The following is a 22,027-nucleotide window of genomic DNA, read 5'->3' as shown; positions in this document are numbered from 1 at the left end:
TTTCAGTTTAATTGGATATTTAGACCCTTTACATGTCTTGGTTTTATTTCCATTCAGCAAGGTGACTCTTCCATTAGTGAGAGTAAGGGCTGCAAGGGGTTTTGCCTTACATTTTCTGTAAGACACAATGGAAAATCGGTATCCGTTGTTTTGGTATCTGGCCATGTAATGGAGTTGTAAGAGACTAACTGTTGTAAACAGGGACAATGCGTAAGTGTTGTCAGCATCACCTGTTAAACGACAGGGAATAAAATACCCGTTCCTCTCACTGGGAAGGATATCAACCTTTCCATGCCTGTATTTTAATCTGGCGGGTGTGCAGAGTCTCAGTGCCAGCAGGCTCACATGTCCCATGGAAAGGAACACACTATCTCGCTGGAAGTGTTATTTCAAGGGTGTTTCTTGGGGAATCAAAGTACCATCAACCTCTGCACATAGGAAAGAGAATGGGCATATGAAAGCACAGAAATATTCCCTGCTAGTTTATCAGCAGCCCTGGCAGAGTAAAATCCTGACAGCACACACTGGCAGTGCTTTTTACTTCGATAGAGCCACGATTTCATCCAGTATCTACATCCTGAAGTTGACAAAAGTAGAAAGTAGGTGTTCCATGTTCTAGTGAGACATTTGGACTGGCAGGATGAAAGGACACTCCCAGAACATGCCAGGTAATACTGCAGGTTCAGTCAGGCAGAGCTTATCCTAGGAGCCTCCCTGCCTGCCCTGGGCTGTGACACTCTGCTGACGTTGCTCATCTACTTGTAAAGTTCTAGGAAATCCTTGGCTGTGAAGTGCTGGATTAGTGGAAAGCACAGATTTCACTACAGCAGATATTACAGCCTGTAAAATCATCCAACCCTTCTAAAAATGCAGCTGAAGCAGTTGGGTGGAAGGTTCCAGCAGCAGCACAGGCTGCCTGTTCTCCAGGGTCATCCTGATTCTTAGGCACTATGTTAGAGCAGTTTCAGGGTTGTGCTTAGAAACTATGAACATTGATTTAGTCACACACTGATTCTTGAATCCCGATATTTAATGATTTTAACATTCTTCCATCTAAAAACTGTTGCTTTGATGCTCCTTGTGAAATCACTGAGTGCCTGCTGGCACCACTGTATCCTGAGAGCTTGGTCCCCTGTGAACTTCAGTGATTAGTGTCTCATTCCAGGAGGATTGTTCAGGAGAATCCATGGAAAATCAGAATCTCACAGAGATCAGGAGAGGAACCAAATTACTCGTTTCTCTCCCTTCCACAAGTGACTGTCCTAGACTCCTTCTCTAGGGGGTTCTGCGAAATCTGACTTTGTTTTGACCAAGAGCAAAGCAGGATCAGAGTTTGCCTCTTACAGAGAGTGTGAGGGAAGTTGTTGGCTCCAGAACAGGCCTTTCCAGGTTACCTTTAGCTTCTGGAGCACCCTCCAGTCCCCCCTTGCTGCAGGGAACCGATACTTTCAGAATACGATTAAGGGATCTGATGTACAGTATCATTTTGTTTGAGAAACTCCCCTCTGGGGACACAGTGTTTAACATTTCCTTTGGTTACTGTAAATAATAAAAGATAAGTCTGTTCCGCCTGGGACTCCCAGTGAGAAAGAGGAACAGATTTTGGTGGTGAGGGGTCTGCAGTGCTTTGTTCTCATGACTACTATATAATGGGATTGAACATATTTGCTGCCATCTGGCCCGTGCAGCCGAAACAAAATACATCACTAATGTTCCGATTGGTTTTGAAACATCTTGTTCTCGTCAAAAAGTATTTTAAACCAAAACAGGCTTTTCCAGTTTGTGTTTGTCTTTTCCTAGGAGGCCATGGCGAAAATGGGGAAAATTGGGAGAGTTGTGCAGCCCAATCACGAGCACAAAAGGTAACACTGGATTGTTGTGTTCTCCTGGGAAAGTTGGGGTGTATCTCTTTATATGCCTGTTCGAGGACAGTAGTGTTGAGCACCCAGATTTTTTAAGTGTCATAGTACATTATATTTTTAAGATTGTTTACATTATATTTTTAAGGATTATTTCTATTAAGTTTTAATTATTTCTGTTATATTTTTAAGGATTATATTATATTTTAAGCGTTATTTATGTTACGTTTTTAAGGATTCCATATTCCATAGGCGGCGGCGCGCGGGCTCCCCCTGGCGGCGGGAGCGGGTCCGCGCGCCCCGGAACCGGGAGGGGGACACGGGGAGACACGGGGGTCCCCTCGCCACAGGACACACATTGAGAGGCTGGAGCGTGTCCAGGGAAGGGAACAGAGCTGGGGAAGGGTCTGGAGCACCAGGAGCGGCTGGGGGAGGTGGGAGGGCTCGGCCTGGAGGAAAGGAGGCTCGGGGGAACCTTCTGGCTCTCTGCAACTCCCTGACAGGAGGGTGGAGTCGGGTGGGGATCGGGCTCTGATCCCAGGGAACAAGGGACAGGACAAGGGGAAATGGCCTTAAGTTATGTCAGCGGAGACTTAGATTGATGGGAGGGAAAATTCTTTCATGGAAAATGTTGTCCTGCCCTGGCACAGCTGCCCAGGCCAGTGGTGGAGTCCCCATCCCTGCAGATATTTAAAAAACATGTGGATGTGGCACTTGGGGACATGGGTTAGCGATGGCCTTGGCAGTGCTGGGGGAACAGTTGGGCTTGGAGGGCTTTTCCAGCCTGAATGATTCTGTGCAGCGCCAGTGTCTCCCCACTCCCATGGCAGAGAACTCTGGGGAAAAGCTGCCTGAGAAGCAAAGCTGGCTGTAGGGAAAAGGTGTAATTACAGCTTGAAATCACTCGTTTGGGTGGGAACTGTGCTCCGGCAGTGCACAGGGAGGGCTCTGATCCTGGCAGAAGCTGTAATTAGGGAAGAGTCAAAGTTTCTTTGATGTTGAGGGAAGGCAGTAAACGTGTGTATTACAGGGGATTTAGATCTTCAAATCTTGGGCTTTGTTGAAATTAACTTCCTTACACAGATTTTATGACAAGAAGTATGAAGTATTTTTGAAGCTTGTGGAACATCAGAGGGAGTATCGCTCCATCATGAACAGCTTGTGATCCCAAGGGATGTAGTCTGGGAACAGCAGGGGTAATGAATTTCCAGGCACGCGTGATGCGGGTAATTTCTTCTTACTGTACCGTCCATGTTAAAAATATACTTTTATCATTTAAAGTATACATTTTAATTTTTAATGAGAAATAAAATGCACTCACTTTGCTGTGAAGCACTGGGTATTTCCTGTCAATAATCCCTGCACCCCAGGGACAAGGAATATTCATCTGTTCCAGTCAGAGAACACAAGATAACCATCTGCAGGTACCCCAGTGCTTGTATTTGGACTGGCAGGAACAGCACAAGAGACAACGTGACTCACTCTGATGGACTTGAGTCCACAGAGTCAATGTTCATGTAGGTGGACTCCATCTTATACCACTAGCTTGAGAGAAATTCATTCCTTAGCATTGGCATAGGCTGCAATTCCCAGTTAAATGCAAACAGAAGTCACACAATAAAAAAATTGGACTTGGAGTATTTGGAAAATAATAGTTTCTGCGTTTTTTTTATGTTTGTAGTCAGTCCTGAAAAACATCTGGTAATTTTTTTTAAAGAAACAATGCACTTCCTGCCTTGTAGTGCATGGAAAAGCAATTGTTGCCATTTCCAAAGTACCCATTGTTAGGAGAAACAGCTTTACAAGTTCAGGGACATAATTAAAGACAATGAAAGTTGATGGGAATAAAATGAAGAAACATCCCAACACAAAGAGTAAAACAAGCAAGAAAAAGACTGAGACACGGTGGTGTGTCAGAGCTTACAGCTCAAGGGCATGATAAAATATGGCAGCTGGGAATACAGGGAGGGGAAAAGCAGTTGGAGACCAGTGTGTTGTAAACAACAAATATTCATAAATTTTAATGTATCTATTTCAATACACAATTAATGTGTAAAAAAGAAGTCCACAGACTCCAAATGGATAGCAGATTATACAGGGACAGATGTGCAGGGTTGGCTGGCACTGTACCAGCGCTTCTACTCTTTGCAGCTCAACACAAACACACACACACAAACAGCTCCAGCAAAGTTTCCATAAACTTCCTGCTTTTTATATTATGACCATCAAACTGGCCTTGATTCCTCAGGCTGAACTGATACCAAGCTTAGTGATCACAAGGAGTGTATGGAGTTTAGAAAGGAAACAAACAGTCACACTGGCTTGGTGTAAAATGTAGATGCACAAAGTTCAAGGAATCTCTGTACCTTGCTTGTACAGAACAGTTACAGGGAGATTTGTTCACATTTCCAACATGGCTTTTTAATGCTTTTCTCCCCTTGTAATACGTGTACTTTATAGCTGCATTTCTTTTGAAAGACAGTGTTACTACCAGTTTCACATTATGCATTTTAAAATCTGACTGTTCCCATTGCAGAGCTGTAAGAAATCCATATCTCAGGGTCTGGGAAATCAGCTGTGATAACACAAACACTGGTACAGGATTTTGCTGTGAGATTGTCTGACCATCCTTTTGTTATGCAAGACTTAGCAAATTGTACAGCTTGTCAAGTTCTCAAATTAAAATTTAATTCAAATTGAGCCAAGATGTAAAATGTTAAAGCTCAGGAGTTCTAGCACTCTTCAGCTGCAGGTCGATGGGCATTTTAATGTTAAGCTCTGGTTTTGGCTTTAGGCACTTTCAATTTAGGCTCTTTGGATGAAGAGAAGTTACAGAAAAATGCAACATGAGAGAGTTTAGCAAGTGCACAGTGTAAAACTGCCCTCTGAGGTTTCACACTGAGTAACTTGGCAGTGCCAAGCACTGCTGGGTCCTGATCCAGCCCGTGTCACCAGCAGAGGGACAAATCCACCACACGTGTCCCCAGTCCAAGAGAAGCCCATTCACTGTTTGGTGAAGTTTGCCCAAGGGCCCCAACTGAAGCCAGTCAGGCCCAGGCCTTGCCTCCCTCACCCATTAGGTGCAATTTGCTGACAGATGTTTATCATGCAACTTAAAAGAAGGGGAACCACCATGTCATCAGCTGCTCCAAGTATCCTGCAGAGAGGCCCAGGCTTCACATCAAATGGAGAAGACAAGCATATAGTGGTTCCAAAGGAGCAAACAGCAACTCTGAGGAAAAAAATCCACATGAGACACACCCAGGTAAAAGATTCTTTACAAGGCAAGAGTCAGGAACAGCAACATGTCATACAGGTAATCTGCAAACTGAGTATTCACATGACAGAGGTTATTTTGCATCCTGATGCTTGCAGTGTTTCAGTTCAATGTGTCTCTAAGCATTTTCAGATTCAAATCTCATGAATGAAGAACCTTTCTGTGCTGTGTGAATGCCCCTATGCTGTTCAATTGTTGTGCAGTATCCAGAGGAACACTTCTAAAAGGGATCCCCACTGCCCCAGACCTTGGAAAAGAAAATATTCTGCCTGACATTGAATCCTTTTGGAATTGGGTCTTAGAGGCTGCACTGGTGTGTGCCTGAATTGAGAATTTGGCACCGAGTGTAGGCTGTGAGTGCTTGGAAATGAGGCCTTGAGTCTCGCCCTGCTTTGGACAGGAACTGTAGGACTAAGTGATTGTTCCTCTTCATTAATGCTGTTGTGTTGGGTTAAAAATTAATGTTCCCTTCCACAGGGCGTAGTTTAGTTGGTAGGTTAAAACAGACTCCACAGTTCTTTCAGGCTCCTTCCCAGGATGTGACAGGAGAGGAAGGATGTACTTTGGTGATATCTTACGCCCTGCCAGGAACAGGCCTTGCTTGTGCCTTTTACTTTGCAAAGTGGCTGTGCAAAAATGGAGCCTTTGCTCTTCTACACTGATATGTACAGAGATACACAGACCAACCAAGGGAGAGTTTCCTTTCCACAGTTTCTTTCCCTGTGGATAGCACCTTATTCTTGAAGCTCCCTGGATTGTGTTTGAAGCCCTCAGGAATAAAGATACCCTGTGGACAGACGCATTGCTGCTCCATCAAAGAGTTGTCCAGAGCCAGCGAGGCTTTCAGGGTTGTGAGGGCCAGTTATCCCAGATAAACCAGGAGGCACTGCCAAGGAGCAGATGTACCTCTGGAAAATCCAGTTGCCACATCCTTTCCAATTCTTCTTACCCAGACAACTGCTGATTTCCAAGTACAACATAGAGAGGTCTCAGGAAAGAGGGCAGGAAGATGAGGCTGCACATCTGGTGACAGCAGTGGGTGACACACAGTAATGTCAGGGCTGGCACCAACAGCAAAAACAGCAAAGCACAAACAGCATCTGATCAGAAGCAGCACAGCTTGACTTGCAGCTCCTGGGGCAGTGAGCAGTGTGACAGCTCAGGGGAAACAAAACCTCTCAACAATTAAACTGATCAAACCTGACAAGGACCCCAGTGCAAACAGGAGCACAACACTGAGCTGCCACTGGGATGGAATTGTTCTGTTGAACTGAACAATTACCTTTGTTCTTCAAAATAACCAGCAAGCAGTTTTTTGTAAGCTGTGTTGTAATGAGAAGTCTCCAGGAGCCCTCAGTGCAGGGTTTCTGCACCCAGAGTTACTTTGTCTGCTGTCATTGGAAAGGGGAATATGGGATAAACTGTGCTTGAAATCCAGTATAACAATGGTCCTAATGCCATCAGTTACATGTTGTGTACAAGGACTGGGGATGTTAAATTTGGCCCAAAAGTATTTTTATGAACCTTGCTCTGATTTCTTTTTACTCTTGTTTTTGTTCAAGTGTGGGGTTTTCCTTTGTGACTGTTGTGTTTTGTTTGCACTCACAGACCAGTTGTCTGGGCCCATGGCTGTGTTTATCCCTAAATCCCCATCCAGTCTGTATAAGCCCAGTCTGGCACCCAGCTTCCAGCATCCCCTTGAGCTTTTGCATTTGCCAGCCATCACACCTCACTTCAGGAACTGCTTTGTCCCACTGGATCCAGATCCTGTCTGGTGATCCAGTGGCTGCACTGCTGTGTCTGTGCTCCATCCCAGTGAGGTGGACAGGGCATTGATGGGTCCCAGAGTTCTCCAAGGCCTTTCACAAAAGAACCCTGTGGAAATTAAGATTTGATGCACGTTGAATCCTTTGTTTGGTAGAGGAAAGGAAGGGCTCCTCTGAAGTTGACCTATTTGTGCTTTGGTGCATTTTTCATAAAATAGACAAAATCCTGTTTTAATCCAGCTCACTCCACAACCTTCTGAGGGAGCCTGTAGGTTTCTCTAAAATACCTCTGTGGTTATTGTTAATTAGAAAAAAATAATATTGCTCAAGGATCGCTTTTCAGTTGAACTTCCTGAACATATGGTTCAAACTGAAGCTGAAAAGGAAAACTTCAGGACAAACTGTATGAATTACTACTAATAATAAAATCAGACATTTTTTATAAGTCCACATTAATCTTCCTTAAAAGCTTTGGGTCGACCACATTTTTTAAATAAAACTTTTACCGGAGCGGAATTTATTAAGAGAGCTCAGCGTTGCCTTAGCTCTGATCCACAGGGCATCAAGAGAAGTTTTATTGCTGATTTCAGTCACAGCAGACTTAGATCTACACTGAATGGTTTTGATAAGCCCAATGTAAAGTTTTATTGGTTTAAGACATGAAAAACAGACGTTACAGAGAGCACTTCTACTCTATAAACACAGTCATAACATGTATAATGCTTTGCAAGGAGTCAGTGCTTTAGAGTGTAAATAATGGTGTGTGGAGGAAAGTAAAGCCTGGCTAAACACATACAACTAACAAAACCAATATAGACCAAGCTTGTACATGGTACTCCTCCTCTGCAGATCTCAAAATTAAATACAAATAGTCTGTATCATTAGGTCATACTCACAGATGGGAAAGGGAAAATTAACCAGACCAGGAAAGAGGGAAGTTGATGCTCTTTGTTGTTATGTCTGTCCTTGTACTTGAAACTATAACTACTGTGGTATTATTTGAAACACATTTTGAGGCCATGTGCTCATTGTTTGTCCTGGAAGAGTTCTATTCAAAGCCGCCTTTTCCTGTATGTTATAAAACAGTGTTAGAAAAACATGAAACAACATAAAATATTACACGGTGTCTCTCCTGAGGTGTCCTGGCTGTTGGTGATCCACTGATGCGTCGTGGTCTTGGAGGATGGTGATGCTGGCAACGGTGACAAGGGGCTGTGCTGTGTGAGCATCATTTCAATCTAGGGGAAAAGCACATTTCCTAAAGACAAAAATGTGTTTTTATTGCACCTGCATTGCACCTTGTTCTTCCTTGTAAATATAACTTGCAGTTGCTCTAAGGTTGTGGTTCTGGCTCCAGTGGTGCAGAATGTGGGCCTTAAAATCCTGAAATCCCGTTTATAAATGGAATTATGAACATAACTCCCTCCAATGTTCTATGCTTCATCCTTATATTCACTTGGAATAACTATTGAAATGCTGTAATCCCAACCATATGGCTCAGAGCCTCAGAGAAGGCATTTAGCAGACACCTTTATCCAGAGAATTATGGTTTTACATAGATTACCAGTGGCTGGAGATGCTCTGGGGAAAGAAAGGAGCCCACATCAGGGGCAGCCTTGACAGAAGGACCCTCTAAATCTGATCTGTCCCTTTCCTGTTAAACAGATCCTGGGCTGGAATAAACACTTACTGAGCATGTAATGAGATGTCTTTGAACATTTTTCCCCTATATGGCCAGAAAGATTTACTTAAAAAGCAGTAAACAGATTTAAAAAGGCTTTATACATTGCTAGAAACTAACTTACTGAACTGTTTAATATGGACCTTCCGTGATTTTGTTTGTTTAGAAAACTTTCATGGGGCTGCAAAGCATTGTAATTATGCCTGGATCACTTCTGCTTTATTTTAGGCAGAACCAGACCTAAGACTGGTGTGTCTTACTCCTGATTTTCACCAATATAAATTAGTTTTATGGAATAGCTGAATTTTTATGCTGATGATTAAAAAGACAAGCTGTCTTCTGAGAATTGAGTTCATGCTTTCACAGTTACAAATGTGTGATTATTGGACTGTTGATTTTTATAATAGGTTGGGGGTTTTTTGCATAGTTGAATACAAATTTTGTAATTTTCTGGTGCATTTTACCCATTCCACAAATTTGTGTTGTAATTTAACAGTATCCTATGAGAGGATCTATTACTTCTTGTCATCCTAAGACTTCTTGGGCATTTCAAAAGTGGCACCTTGTAATGTGAAAGCAATGAGCAAATAAAAATTTGCTGGGGCAGCTGGAGGCCCTGTGATTACTGGGTTGCCAAATTTGGAGTGATTCCCGGAAGAGTAGTAGTACAGAGTCTTCAATAAATTAGTAATTTGATTGACATATTCAGTTCATTAATAATAATTTACTGTGGTTAGCAGAACATCACAGAAGAACAAATGCCACACATAACTGTTACTGCTTCCCCCCCTCCTTTTAGTCATGTCAGTCACTTAAATGTACTGAAATAAAGTCCAGTGCATTCTCTGCCTTCCTTGGGTGGCAGAACAGGATTCTTAGTGTGTACCATTGGCTGGGTAGCAAAAAGATCCTTTACTTAAGTAAATTAATTGCTTCCAAACAATCCATCCCTTTGCTTAGCAAAGTCTGAAATTAGTAATAATATTAAGCTTTGGTTTTGGAGTTGGAAGATAAGAATTCTATAAGCCTCTGAAATGATAAAGAGGCATTCTCAAATGCAAAGTGTATTATCATGTGTTCCATTGCCATAGCCACGATGAGATCAGTCTTTGAAGTCAGAAATTAAATACCTGATTGGCACCTGTCTACATGACAGATCAATGAATGCACCTCCAAGTTCTGACTTTTTTACAGAATAGTGGGAAGAACCAGATGACTGGGAAGATTCAAGCTCATTTGAGAACAAAGTGGGTTTTTTAATTAGTTTTTCTAATATAATAATTCTAAGAAAGAAGAGAAAGATCATTGTGTAGGTCTGCCAGGTGAGTGTTGAGAAACCAGGTCTCTTGCCAGAGCCATGTCTAAAACTATGTCTAAACTCATTCATCAAATGAATAATTTCAAATCAGCACCGTTGATACCAATCTTTCCTCCTAGAATGAGGATCTGTAAATAAGAGGAACTGGAGGTTTCAAAACAAAGTGCCAGAACGTGGACTCAATGATCTGAGAGGGCTTTTCCAACCTAAACAATACTATGTTTCTGTAACTACTGGAAAAGAATCTTTCTCGTTTACTGTTTGTGAAGTTATAAATGTATTTGTTTCCGATTCTCAAAAGAAGAATTTCAGATGTGGAAGGTCTTTCCATTGTATTCAGATTTTCTTCTCCCTGCACTTATAAGATTCTCTCCTGATGAGATAATAACCACACAGTAGCAAAGCTGGGATGGCCATGTAGGAGTAACTAAGCCTCAGGATAGTCCAGGACACCGTGAGGTGAACTCCAGGCAAAGAGGCTTTTTTAAATTCAGTGCTACCTGAAATTCATCCAGCACGTCCCACTCCTGTATTTTGAGTTCCCTGCAGGACTGAGGGTATTTGCAGATCCAGAAGAGCATTATTTCAGGTATAAGCTGTGGTGGTTTCTCTCAGCTGGCACTGCCCCAGAGCTGTGTTTACAAACACTGTACACATGACATAAGCCCATTAGGTATCTACTCTTTATTTTTGCACAGTAATAACACACACATGTCTTTAGCTTTGTCTCGTACAACAAAGGGAACAAAATGTGTTTCTGATTATGCAATAGATATGGAGTCAAGGGAAACCCAGCATTCCCAGACCATAACCAATGGAAATTCTGAAAGGCTCTCCTGCCCTTTGCAGCCTCAACACGTTGAAACCTCTTGTGTATTTTGTATTAGCATGTGTTGTACAATAATTAACTTATTATATGACTCCTAAGGGACAAGTGATTATGGTTTATTTCCAGATGACTCATGAGCAAGTCTGCAGAAAGAGAGTTTGTGCTGCTCAGAAGATAGGAAAATGAAATGGTTAGTGTTGCTGATGATCCCAGTTCTGGCTGCTGAGCTCAGGCACCGTGCGAAGGCGCTGGAAACTCATCAGCTTCAGTGCAACGTCCTGTCGAGACCTTGAAAATGCTTAAGCTCTGCTCCCAGAGCATTTGAGTTAGGACTACAAATTACAGCAAAGAGCCAGGCAGTGATCCTGCTCTGGGTGAACAGTATATGCATATATGGGAAGAAAAAAAATCATTTAAACCCAGTATCATGACACCACATTTTTTATTTTCTCATGATCTCTGAGTGAATGAAGCAAAGTGGGAAACTCAGCCAGCTCCTGCAGTGTGACAGAAGATGCAAAAAAAGGCAGTTCTTTACATAAGCCTTGGACATTCTTATGGATGCTACAAGTTTCTGAGCCCGACAGGTACTGAGGGCAAGGTGGCCTTGGTTTCACCCAGAAGAGCCATTCCTTCCCCCAGTTGTATTAACAGAGCATTTGGGAGGAAAAAGAGACTTGGGGTCACCTTCAGCAAAGACATCAGTGGCTTAGTCTTGTCCTGAGTAGATCAGCTAGGAAAAACATGCCAAACCTCTCATTTGTTTTTAATAGATTATATGCACATAATCAAATTTCTGATTTATTGAGTCCAAGCACTTAAAATGATGCTCGAGTTGGCTCTGTCCTGGTTATAAGGGGCCCTCCCAGCTGGATGTGATAGAAGGAGAAGACAGATGATATCTGACATTGCTGTGAGTCTGCCAGAATTAATTTACCCCTTCCAAAATCCTGAGCTGGCCTTTGAACATTTGAACGAGCAGATTGAATTAGAGATTGCAGGAGTGATTATGGCAGTTAGGGTTTGTGTCGTGAGGCTTTGAGTTTTTGATGGCATTAAACAGTCTTAACAAAATAAAATATTTAGTGTGACTTTGCGTACAATGACAGATTTTTAGGGAGCTTCCTCTCATGAAGTAGTTCTGTGTCCAATTGCAAAGAACACAATTAAATTTGTCATTCCTTGTAGCATTTCAGGCTGGAAACTCTGTGACAGCCCATAAAAGTGACTATTTTATAGCATTGATTTTGATCTTGGTGCCTATATATTGATGTTTCTAACCCCCATCTTCTTGGGAGTCCTGCTACAGCAGAATGGGATGGTAAAATATTTAGTTCACTAGAAGTCAATTTAATTCATTTGGAGGAAATAAAAAAAATGCAAACAGCTAAAACCAAACCCCAAGTTCAGCAGCAAATTATTCTGAAAAACAGACTTAGAATTCAAAGATAGAATTCAAAGATCCAGAAAAAACTTCTAACTTTTTCAAGAATAGAGTCCTTATGTTGATATTGCTTTCTCAGTGAACAGGTGTTCACTGAGGTCACTTTTCCACAGCTGAGATTTGCAAAGGAATTCTCCAGGTAGGTACCTCATCAGGGGCCAGGCTTTGAAACTGTGATGGATTTTTGAGACAAAGGAGATATTTTCAAATCTTGACACATCTTTTGGCTTAAAATGAAAGCTAAGCATTTCAGAAAACAATCGTAGTAGAACGCTGCAAAACCAAGCCCATTGTACTAAACCCCAGCCATCAGATATGAGACATTTTTAATTCTTGCATGCAAAAGAAAGGCGTGAGGCACTGATCAGTTTGTTGACTATGAAGCCAGAAACTCGTGGGTATAAACCTTTATCTCTGTGCTACAGCTCAGCTTACAACATCCTCCAGGTTTACCACAAGGAAATTTAGCTTTAAAGCATCAGTGGTGAGTCCATTCTTATCAGCATCTTTGAGGAGAGGGAATTAAAGTTTAAAGAGCGCTTAGCAGATTTGAGTGCTAACAAACATTAATTCGTTTTTCCATGAGAATGTGCTGTGTTTAGTAAAGCAAGCCATGCTTTGAGGTTTGGAGTTGTCAGGAAGGTGTGACAGTGTGTGACCTCTGGCCAGCTTGCTCTGACAGGTGAGCAGCTGCTCAGGGTCTCAGTTACAAGGCCAACTAAGATGACCAGGGAGGAGACACTGGACAGCTCATTATTTGACAACACATATTTAGCCTAATTATAAGCAAATTCTAAACATGACATTTTAAAGGGAAGAATTGATTCATGCAGATTTTCCAAAAGTAATCTAATGATAAAGTATAAATAAAACTTCAATTATTTATTCATAATCAGTCTAATGAACACTTTTTAGAGTGCTCCAGGACACCTGTGTGATGTTTGGCTTATCATTCCCCTTTCCAGAAATGTTTGAGAGGAGTTGACAGTGTTGGTGTACAATCATTCAGCAAGGCCAATTATGCCTTATTTGTCAATTATTAACTTAGTTGCCCAATGGCAAGGGGCTGACAGGTTTTCTAAATTATATCTATGAAAGAAATGTACTTTTTTCCATCTCAAAATAAAACGCTCCCTTTCTAAATCTTCTCCTCCAAGATACACTTAACATCTTGAAAAGATACCTGAACCTAATAAAAAAAAATTTTGTTCCTATTTTTAAATATTAACTTGATCAAGGGCACACTGCAGGTATTTTGATCACCTGATAGAGTAGCAGCTTATCAGTGCTGTTGTGAAACAGCCCTAAAACTTGCCAGACACTTATGGTGCTTAGGAATTGCATAAATGCAGAATTAGGTTGTGTAATACAACATTGTCCAATTCCTAAGTGAAGTGCAGAATTTAAGCAGAAAGTCTAATATGCTAAAATAATTTTAATTGATGGGCATTTATACTCCATGGGGGTTTTATTCTTTGTCATGATCGGTGGTCCTTGAGAAAGGTTTGATTTCTGTAAAGGTGTTCTCCAATTTAATGCAGCAAAATTAATAAGGAAACCTGCTCATGGCTTGGTTTTGTGCAGTGTTCACCATCCTGATCCTGACTCAACAAGGCACTGAAGCACAAGCTGAATTTTCAGCCCTCAGGTAACACATAACCTCTTATGTGTCAGTAATATTGGAATAGAAATACACTTATAACAGCAATAATGCCCCTGGTATTCCTGCTGGAGCACTGATAAGCTAAACAAAGCACTTTTCAAAGACTAATAACCGGATGGGATTTGTAGCATAAACAATGCTCCTTGTTAGTCACCAGTCCCCAGGGCATCTTCCTCACTTCGTTACAGATAAATCAGTAACAAATGAAATGCTGTGTGTGATTTCCTGCCCTGGCTGTGTCTCCCTGCTCGCGTGCCAGTGTGAGAGCTGTCAGTTATTATTTATCCATGGCTGTGTTCACATCCACAGTGTGATTTAATTACTTATTAAAGGTGCCAGACTGGCAGATGCAGAAGCTGGAGCAGTTTTATTATCCAGAGAAGTGACACGGTGTGAGCAGTAACATCCTTTCAGGATGTTCTCAGAAAATGCTTCACCACAATGGACTCCCCACATCCTGCTCTCCAGCCTTTTCCCAGCTTCTCTGCTCCAGGTGTTAAATTCAAAAAGGCGCTCACAGAGATGTCAGTTAGTCCTGTGGTTTTTAGATGGGAATGTGGATACCCTGGAAAATCATTTTGAACACATTAAATCTATTCTAGCTAGGCCACTTGACCATTGGTTAGTACTAACTCAAAAAAAGATCTGAATGGTTTTAATACAGAGGTGAAACCCACTCTAACTAAATAGTAGCAAAAAAGATTATTTGTAAAGGGGGAATGAGCCCAGAGGATTTCCTTCTGCTGGCTAGGGGCAGTGTGCACAGGGCTGTGGCTCTTCTGCAGAAACTCAGACATGCTTGTCTCGGAAACTGGAGGCTGAATTCTGCAGCGTTTCAATAAGCAGGATTTTGGGTCCATTTTTTTACATCACTCTAAGCCTATTATTGCTTGGTTCAAAGCTCTTCCCCACCCCTGGGCACAGCTGGATGCAGGAGGGCAGGGAATCTTCTTGCACTTCCATCAGTGCCCAGGCTTTAATGGGGAAACTGAGATTTTATTTGGCTAAACTCAATGAATTTGACCAGAGAAAGGCTGTTAAATAACAGCAGGTTCCCTTCATACAGCTTCAGAATATTTTGAGAAAGATATCAGACACAAGAAAATCCAAACTTCTGTGAATCTCTACATTAAACCAGTCAATCCATGATTGCCCCAGGCCAGCCATTCCTGTTTCCTTGCTAACTTTATTGGTCCCAGCACATGCCTGAAAGTTGCAATCCTGGATCTGTTTTGCCAATTATAGCTTGGGATTTTTTGGTGCTAGATCTTTGCAGAGTCCTTGAAGCACAACTGCAGTGCCAGTCACAGTGTTTGCTGATAATGAGCTTGTTGTTTGGCTCTGGAGTTTAAGCTGGCAAACACTCTCATGCCTGAGTTATTTTGCACAGTCCAGTGGTCCCATCAAAGCCAACAGGTCTGTATGTGCCAACCACTGGCACTACTGCATTATTAATTCCCAATTTTACAAATAAGGTTTCTTGATCTACTCCACAAAAGGCTACCTAACCAAAAACTGGGCCTGTGAAGTATAAAGGGGCCGAGAGGTACAAAGGTGTGAAACAGCATTCCCTGGCAGTGTAATGGCCTTTGACCATTGAGGGGTTTTCGACAGAGACAATTTGCATGATGCACCCTCAGTGAGTCCCATCTGTGACCCTAATTCCATCCTGGAATGTAAGACTGGGAGCTGCTGGATATGTAGGCAGGCTTCACAGAGTTCTGCTCAGATGAGGAGCTCAGCTCAGAACGGCTGAGAACCTGTTCCTGTGCACGAGCAAAGCACGTCTGAGCAGCTGCCAGTGGAGGGCAGCAGGAAAGCAAGGGAGGAATGTCTATAAATGCAAACAGAAGGGACTGGCTGGTAAAATCAGACAATAGTAACCTTTAGCTTCAAAAATGATCCAAGTGCAAAATGCAGTTTTGTTAGAAATGCCAGTAAATACAATTGCAACTCCCTGGCACTGCTTAGAGAGAACAGTCTGTTAAAGAGACTCGAACCCCTGCTGTAGGAGTTGGCTTTCCCTCTTTGGAATATACCGTATTGAGAGAACCTTCAAATATGAAAGAATATGTGATCAAAATTTTTAGGCAAACTGAAGCTTATTTTCCAAGAAAAACAAGAAAAATGATGTTGATATAAAAATGATGGGAAATCTGAAATCAGTTTTGACAGATGCACAGTAACTTGTTTATTTAATACATAAATATTGCAGTGAGTATCAGAATAATTCATCCTGCACTTCACATACCTGTAGCTCTCCCCTCTGATTAGCTGTGGTTGGGTTTGAGACATTGCTGTGTTATTCAATAGCAAGTGAGAGCTGTGACATTTTCACTCAGTGTTTCTATTTTTAAACACAGACTCTTCTTCAGCTAGAGAACACTATTTAAATATTCCATTTAAAAACATGTCTTTTAGTAATTTTTTACACCAACTTAGAGGTGTTGAGAAAGAAATACCCTTTAATAAGTTAGCTGTTAATTTTCCACTTAAAAATAATGAATCAAGTTATTAACATTTTATTCAGTGAATCTTCTATGCTGATAAAGTTTATGAATAATAAAGATAATGGTATATAACTGGTACAATGGAACACAGAGTTTTGAAAATTATTTTTTTTAAAGAGATTAGAGATATTACCAGAATTAGTTTCTCTAGTAGTACATACCAGTACCCTGGATTAGAATCAATCTATGGGGATTTTCTTTTTGGAAATTAAGTTTGTGATTTCCCTGATCCTACAAGAAAGCAGAATTCTGAGTTTACTCATGGAGTAATCCCAGAGTGTGGTGAGAACTGAAAGTATTTGGACAATATTAAATAAGTGTGAGGATATTCCCAGGATCAAAATCTCCAGAATGGCCTTGTTTGGACACAAACCCACCTGCCAAGCTTGTGCCTTACGAGTCACCACATGGGCCCGCCTCTTTGGTGCACCTGTGGAAACAGGATCTCAAAGTGGGAATGTGGATTTGTTTGTGACCAACACGCCTCTGTCACAGTTCATATCCCAGTCCTGCATTTTTTGTCATGGGCACCAAGTGAAATTGTATCTGAGACATTTAATACATGTGAATTTGCAAAGCCAGGGGCTGTTACTGTGACAGAGCAAACAGTTCCATGATGTCAATGAACGTCAGCCGGAATGCTGGAACCACCAAAGCCCACTTTCACTTGTGACCTTGTTCAGTAAAAAAGATAAGAGCGCTAAAATAGAAGGGAAGATATCAGGGAGAAAGTAAATGAAAAGGCAGAAATATAAAAACCACAGATAGGAGATTGACAAATGTTAGGGAACAACTGAAGCAGCGAAAGCAGGCCCAGAGGGGAGGGGACAGTGGCAAAGCAGGGTCTGGCTGAGGAGGAATGATGTTGCAGAGCTGTATTTTATTCTGCTTGAGTCACTGCTCTTAAAAGTTCCTGATTCTGAGGTGTTGCCCTGAGATAATCAAAGTGGATCATTCCTTAAAGATGTTAACCATTTACTCTCCTGCTGTACGAGGCCAAAAGGTACAATTCCAAGACCTGGTCTCTTTTATGAGCATAGGTAGGTAGTTTTCCACCTGTGACCCGCTTTGTCTCCAGTATAGCTTTTTATGGAATTTAATGAGCTATCACAACTATTGGCTCTGTGGCTCTATTTCCATTTTTCTCTTTAAGTTTATCAATGCCTATTTCACTGACATATAGAAACCTTAAATAATATTTGTAAAAGCAGTTGCTATTTTTTTCTGAAACTGCTATAATAAACTAAATATTATTATTCTGTGTAGAAGGTGTGGATGCATTTGTACTCTGCATGCACACGCTCGCTATATCACATGGGCTAAGATAACTGCACCTGAAAGTTTGTAACCAAGGACCCCAGAAACTACTCCAGTATAAACTAAATTAAACAGACTAGAAATGCCAGCCCAAGCCTTCATAGTTTTAATGAGATGACTATTTCTTACCAGTATTAAATCTGGGGGGAGAGGGATATGTTCAGTGAGTTAAGATGCATTAAGAAAAGTGTAAAGAAGAGCATAAACAGCTCAGGAATTCCAGGAATCTCAATGGCTTAAACAGTCTTTTATTTAAAGCAAATGTTCTCATAGTTGAATGACTTCCAAGAAGGGCCTCAAGTGATGAAAGTATTTCCATCTAATGTGAAAATACTTGAAAGATGCTTATTCCCTGTGAAAATATTGCCACCTTTCAGCAAAGCCTGAATACAAGACTCCTTCAATGAATATACTCTGGTAAAAGGTATTAATTTTCAGAATTAATATATAAAATATCCAGAATTCCTACTGTTTTGATAATAACAGATTCTAATGACTTTCATCTCCTAGAACAGCCAAATTAATTCAGAGTATTTTACAAAACAGATACTTCAGTTACAGAGTGAAAAATTTCACATTCATCATCATGGCATTGCTCCCATTTCCCTTGGGGTATAACTGACCTGGAAAGTACTGTGGAGCACCTGCAGGGAAAAGCAGTTGGGAAACACAAACCTGCATGAGACCAGCAAGGCAGTGAGAACCTCCAGCCAGTCACACAACTACAGTTCACATTAATGGCTTTTTAATTCATATTTTATGATTTTTAGGTGTTATGTTGAATAAACTCCATTTGATTACAATAAATTTGAAATTGGCCAAATTTGGAGAATAAACAGATAGTCAATGTCTTTTTCATGGAAATAGAATAACTTCCAATACACATAGAGCTTGACTCAAAAGAAGTGGGAGTGTTTATGCCAGGAAGGTGTAAGAGATTGTGACAGGACATGAAAGGATGTGTGGCCTAGGGAATACAGCACGTATCAAATCAGTTTTGTATTGTGTAATAATTCACTGCACACATTTTGGGAATTGGTTTCTAGTTTGTATATCTGAAAAATTCAAACATGCCTCGGCACCACAGAACACCACAGGGCTTTTGGGATGTTCCTAAAGCTTTTGAAAAAGCTATGAAAGACGCTTGGGAGGTGCAGACTTCCATAAATCAAATCCATCAAGCTGCTAAACATGACTGAAAAGCTGAGGAACGTTTTTTATCTTATGTTTTCTAACGGCAAGAAACGTGCAAGGTACACAACTAACCACCAAGGGTCGCTGTTTGGTGTTTTTACATCCTGATGTCTTTCTTTCCAAGTGCTTAGAAAACCCCTTTTAGATCCAGTCCTGTATATTAGGATTTTCCAACAACGCTATTTGTAAACTACCAGTGAGATGCATATGTGCCACATAAGGTATGGGAAAATTCCAGTGTCTGGATATGGAGCTTTCTTGAGCAAGCCACCAAGTAATGTCTGAACTGAATGTTCATATTACTGGATACGATGATGTAAGTCCCATTGAACATAAAACCAACCCCTTAGGAATCTATTTTATTTTTATGAATAGCAGTTAAATAATTGTAGCAAATGCCATTCTTCTGTTTTGTTAAGAAAGTTAAATAGCCCTCACTGAGAGATTGTCAGATGCTTTGTCAAGAAGGCAAGAGATGCACTATCAAAAGGAGTGGGCACATTTTAAATAAGTCCCTGTTGTGAGAAGTAATTTAACCTGACTTTAAAATGTAGTAACAGTGGATATCAGACATCAGGAGACTGAGCTGCAGTCCTGGCATGAGGTGGAGTCCTGGCTGGCCTGCCCTGTTTCTAGGATGTTAATATAGGTCATAATCCTTGATTGGCACTAACCCAGAATGTGCTGACAGACATTCACAAAAGCTGCAGCTCATGAAGAAATCTCCAGCCAGGCTTAAAAACCCAAACCACCTTATTCTGCATCAGGCACAGAGATCCCTTTGTTACACTTCTGCCCCACGGCTGAGCTCCTGGCATGGCTGGACAGTGCTGTGGTGTTCCTGATGTGCCCTGAAAAATGTGGAATAGCTGCACAGATCTGTCTGGAGCTGTATTTTATTTCTCTGCAGGTTCAGACAAACCCTTGCTGTGTGCTGACACTAGTTTGTCTGGGTGAGTGCTCCCTCACCCGAGCCAGCCGTCTGACCTGGATGCAGCAGCCAGGAGCACAGGGGTGAGCCGATCTTTCCTGACATAATCCCAGATTACCAGACCTGCACAGCCTGCCTTGTTTTTACACAGATCTCAGCCATGCTCCCTGCACCAGCCACACTCTCAATAACACCAGCCACACTCTCAATAACACCTTTCCTGTACTGCCATCCCTTAGGAATAATAATTTCTGAATGCTTTTGAAAGAGGAGCAACCCTGAAAGAGGCCTGAATAGCCTCATCTGGTGCCTCCACCCATCTCTTCTGTTCCAGCTCAGCCCTGGGTGCAGCAGTGTCACAGTTGTGCCTGTGCCTGTCCAGGGACCCATGGACATGGACTGTGCCCTGTGGACTGAATTCCCACCTTGGCCTCAGAGCTGCCTCGTCACTGTGCACCTGCCTGGTGGTCACAGGACTGTACCTGACTCTGGTCACCTCGCTGGGCCTCACCCTCACCGGCTTCCTGGGCTTTATGTTGGCAGGAAGCGACTAACGTTGGGATATGACGCTGCCTGAGAGGGAAAGGACATCAAATTATGGAACCTGTAAGGAAATAAAGAGGGGTAATATAAGCAAAAGCTAGTAGAAATTACAAAAGAGCAAAAATACTAAAAAACTAAAATGAGCATGCTCAACAGTGCAAATCCCAGCACAGAACTATGTGGGATTTTACTGTAAAAACCTTTTGTTCCTTATTCTGTTTTTAATAAGGATTTACGTTAATCTTCCATGGCAACCAAGTCTCTTTAAGAACCTTTGGTGAAGGAAGTCAGTAATAGGGTTTCCAGAAATCAAAGTCCACTCTTGAGCCTTTATCAATTCTGGACAGCACTTTGAGGGAAGTAGTCATGTAAATATTGTCCATGTCATCACCACAATTTCCACTCTGCAAGGAAAAGCAGAATCAGTAACAGAAAATTAAATTGTGTGTCTTGAAGAATGGCTAAAAAGGAATATATGATGCTTGTAACAGCTATTACTCAAGATATTTGGTGTATTCTTAGGCTACCCTAAACACTAATGTGTTTAATGTCATTCTGCACATTCCAGTACAGTCATTGTAAGAATCTTTATAAAACAGAATCAGCTAACGAAAAATAATGGTTCAAATAAATGAGTAAAAGAGGAGATAGAAGTAAGTTCTTTTGCTGAAACAGGAAAGGCTCAGAATAATCCCATTGTTTTAGTGTAAGGTAGAGATTTTTCTCTGGTGTCCGGGGCAGGGTGGTATAGAAGACAGGATCCTGAATCAGCCCAATCAATGCACAAGATCTGATCAAATAAGGTAAGCTTTTCCTATGAAACAAATATAGTAGAGGAAAGAGAGTGAACAAATTTTGGTAGTTCCTTTTTTTCATTGAAACAAAAAAAGATCAAACAACAAAGTACTTCTGCGTTTTAGCTCTCATGTCGTGAACTACGTAAGATGCAAAGAAGTGCGTGGTGCCTGTGTGGTGGTGTGTGACGTGCTGAGCAGGCGGGCAGAAATGACAATATAAATTAAGCACAGGTAAAACTGATGTAGCCCTTCTCGATCCGTCCTGTTCGATGGGGGCAAGGGGTCCCATCTCCAGAAGGGTTAAAGCAGTAGCTCTTCACCCCTGTGCTTCAGCGCTTCCTCCCCAGGAGATGGATTGCTATTTTGGCCTCGTTTAACAATTTTTTAAAAATTTAGCTGTTTTTTAAGAAATTCTGTATCCTGCTTTGAAATGAACGCGTGTGGCGGGTACAGGTACACTGACTTACCTACACCTTAAGCACAGGTAATTCTGCACCACACCAGCAGCTCTTCACCCGCGATCTCCCCGGCCCTGCGACCCGCGACAGCGCCGTCACAGCCTGGGCGGGCTGTGAGGCGGCAGCGCCCGCCATGTTGTGACGAAACGGCACCTCGCGGGCGGGCGGGATAACGCGGGGGCTGCACTCGCTGAGTCGCGGCCCATTAGTTCACTCCGGGGGGGTAAGTGACACAATCCCGCTTCGCCCACGCATCACCCCGGGGCTGGCGACAACATCCCACCCCGACCCCGCTCCCCCTGAGAGAGGCGGTGCGGCCGGGAGGGGATCCCCGCCCCTAACGGGTCTCACTGTGATTGGCGCGAACACACCCCTCCTCCCATGTGATTGGTCAGATGCGCTGTCACTCCAGGCAGGCAAGGACGCTGACTGGCCGGCGC

At 42.1% G+C, this 22,027-nt stretch overlaps 1 protein-coding gene and 1 long non-coding RNA gene across 11 annotated transcripts in view; one reads left to right on the top strand and one right to left on the bottom strand.

Annotated features, from left to right (window-relative positions):
• Nucleotides 1-20,535, top strand: part of FGGY (FGGY carbohydrate kinase domain containing) — a 149,432-nt gene extending 128,897 nt beyond the window's left edge. For 2 of the 10 annotated variants that reach the window (XM_027698976.1, XM_027698975.1), the window contains exons 15-17: nucleotides 1,801-1,862; nucleotides 4,980-5,175; nucleotides 6,699-13,506. In XM_027698976.1, the coding sequence (XP_027554777.1) occupies nucleotides 1,801-1,862; nucleotides 4,980-5,175; nucleotides 6,699-6,914 (474 nt within the window). In that variant the 3' untranslated portion in view covers nucleotides 6,915-13,506. Of the gene's footprint in view, nucleotides 1-1,800; nucleotides 1,863-2,942; nucleotides 3,192-4,956; nucleotides 5,176-6,698; nucleotides 13,511-13,758; nucleotides 17,604-18,275; nucleotides 18,917-19,768; nucleotides 19,873-20,028 lie in introns of those variants that run through there. The other 8 variants (XM_027698977.1, XM_027698980.1, XM_027698983.1 and 5 more) reach the window with 8 other exon arrangements.
• Nucleotides 20,536-20,631: 96 nt separating this feature from the next.
• Nucleotides 20,632-21,955, bottom strand: LOC113975204. Its single transcript, XR_003536783.1, has 2 exons — nucleotides 21,597-21,955; nucleotides 20,632-21,146 (listed from the first exon to the last, which is right to left on the bottom strand). It is a non-coding gene; the product is annotated as an uncharacterized LOC113975204 (long non-coding RNA).
• Between the last annotated feature and the right edge of the window lie 72 nt (nucleotides 21,956-22,027).

Source organism: Neopelma chrysocephalum, unplaced genomic scaffold (assembly GCF_003984885.1).
Source record: "Neopelma chrysocephalum unplaced genomic scaffold, ASM398488v2 Primary Assembly neopelma1_135, whole genome shotgun sequence".
NCBI classification, from domain to species: Eukaryota; Metazoa; Chordata; class Aves; order Passeriformes; family Pipridae; genus Neopelma; species Neopelma chrysocephalum.
This window is presented reverse-complemented; position numbering and strand designations above follow the sequence as displayed.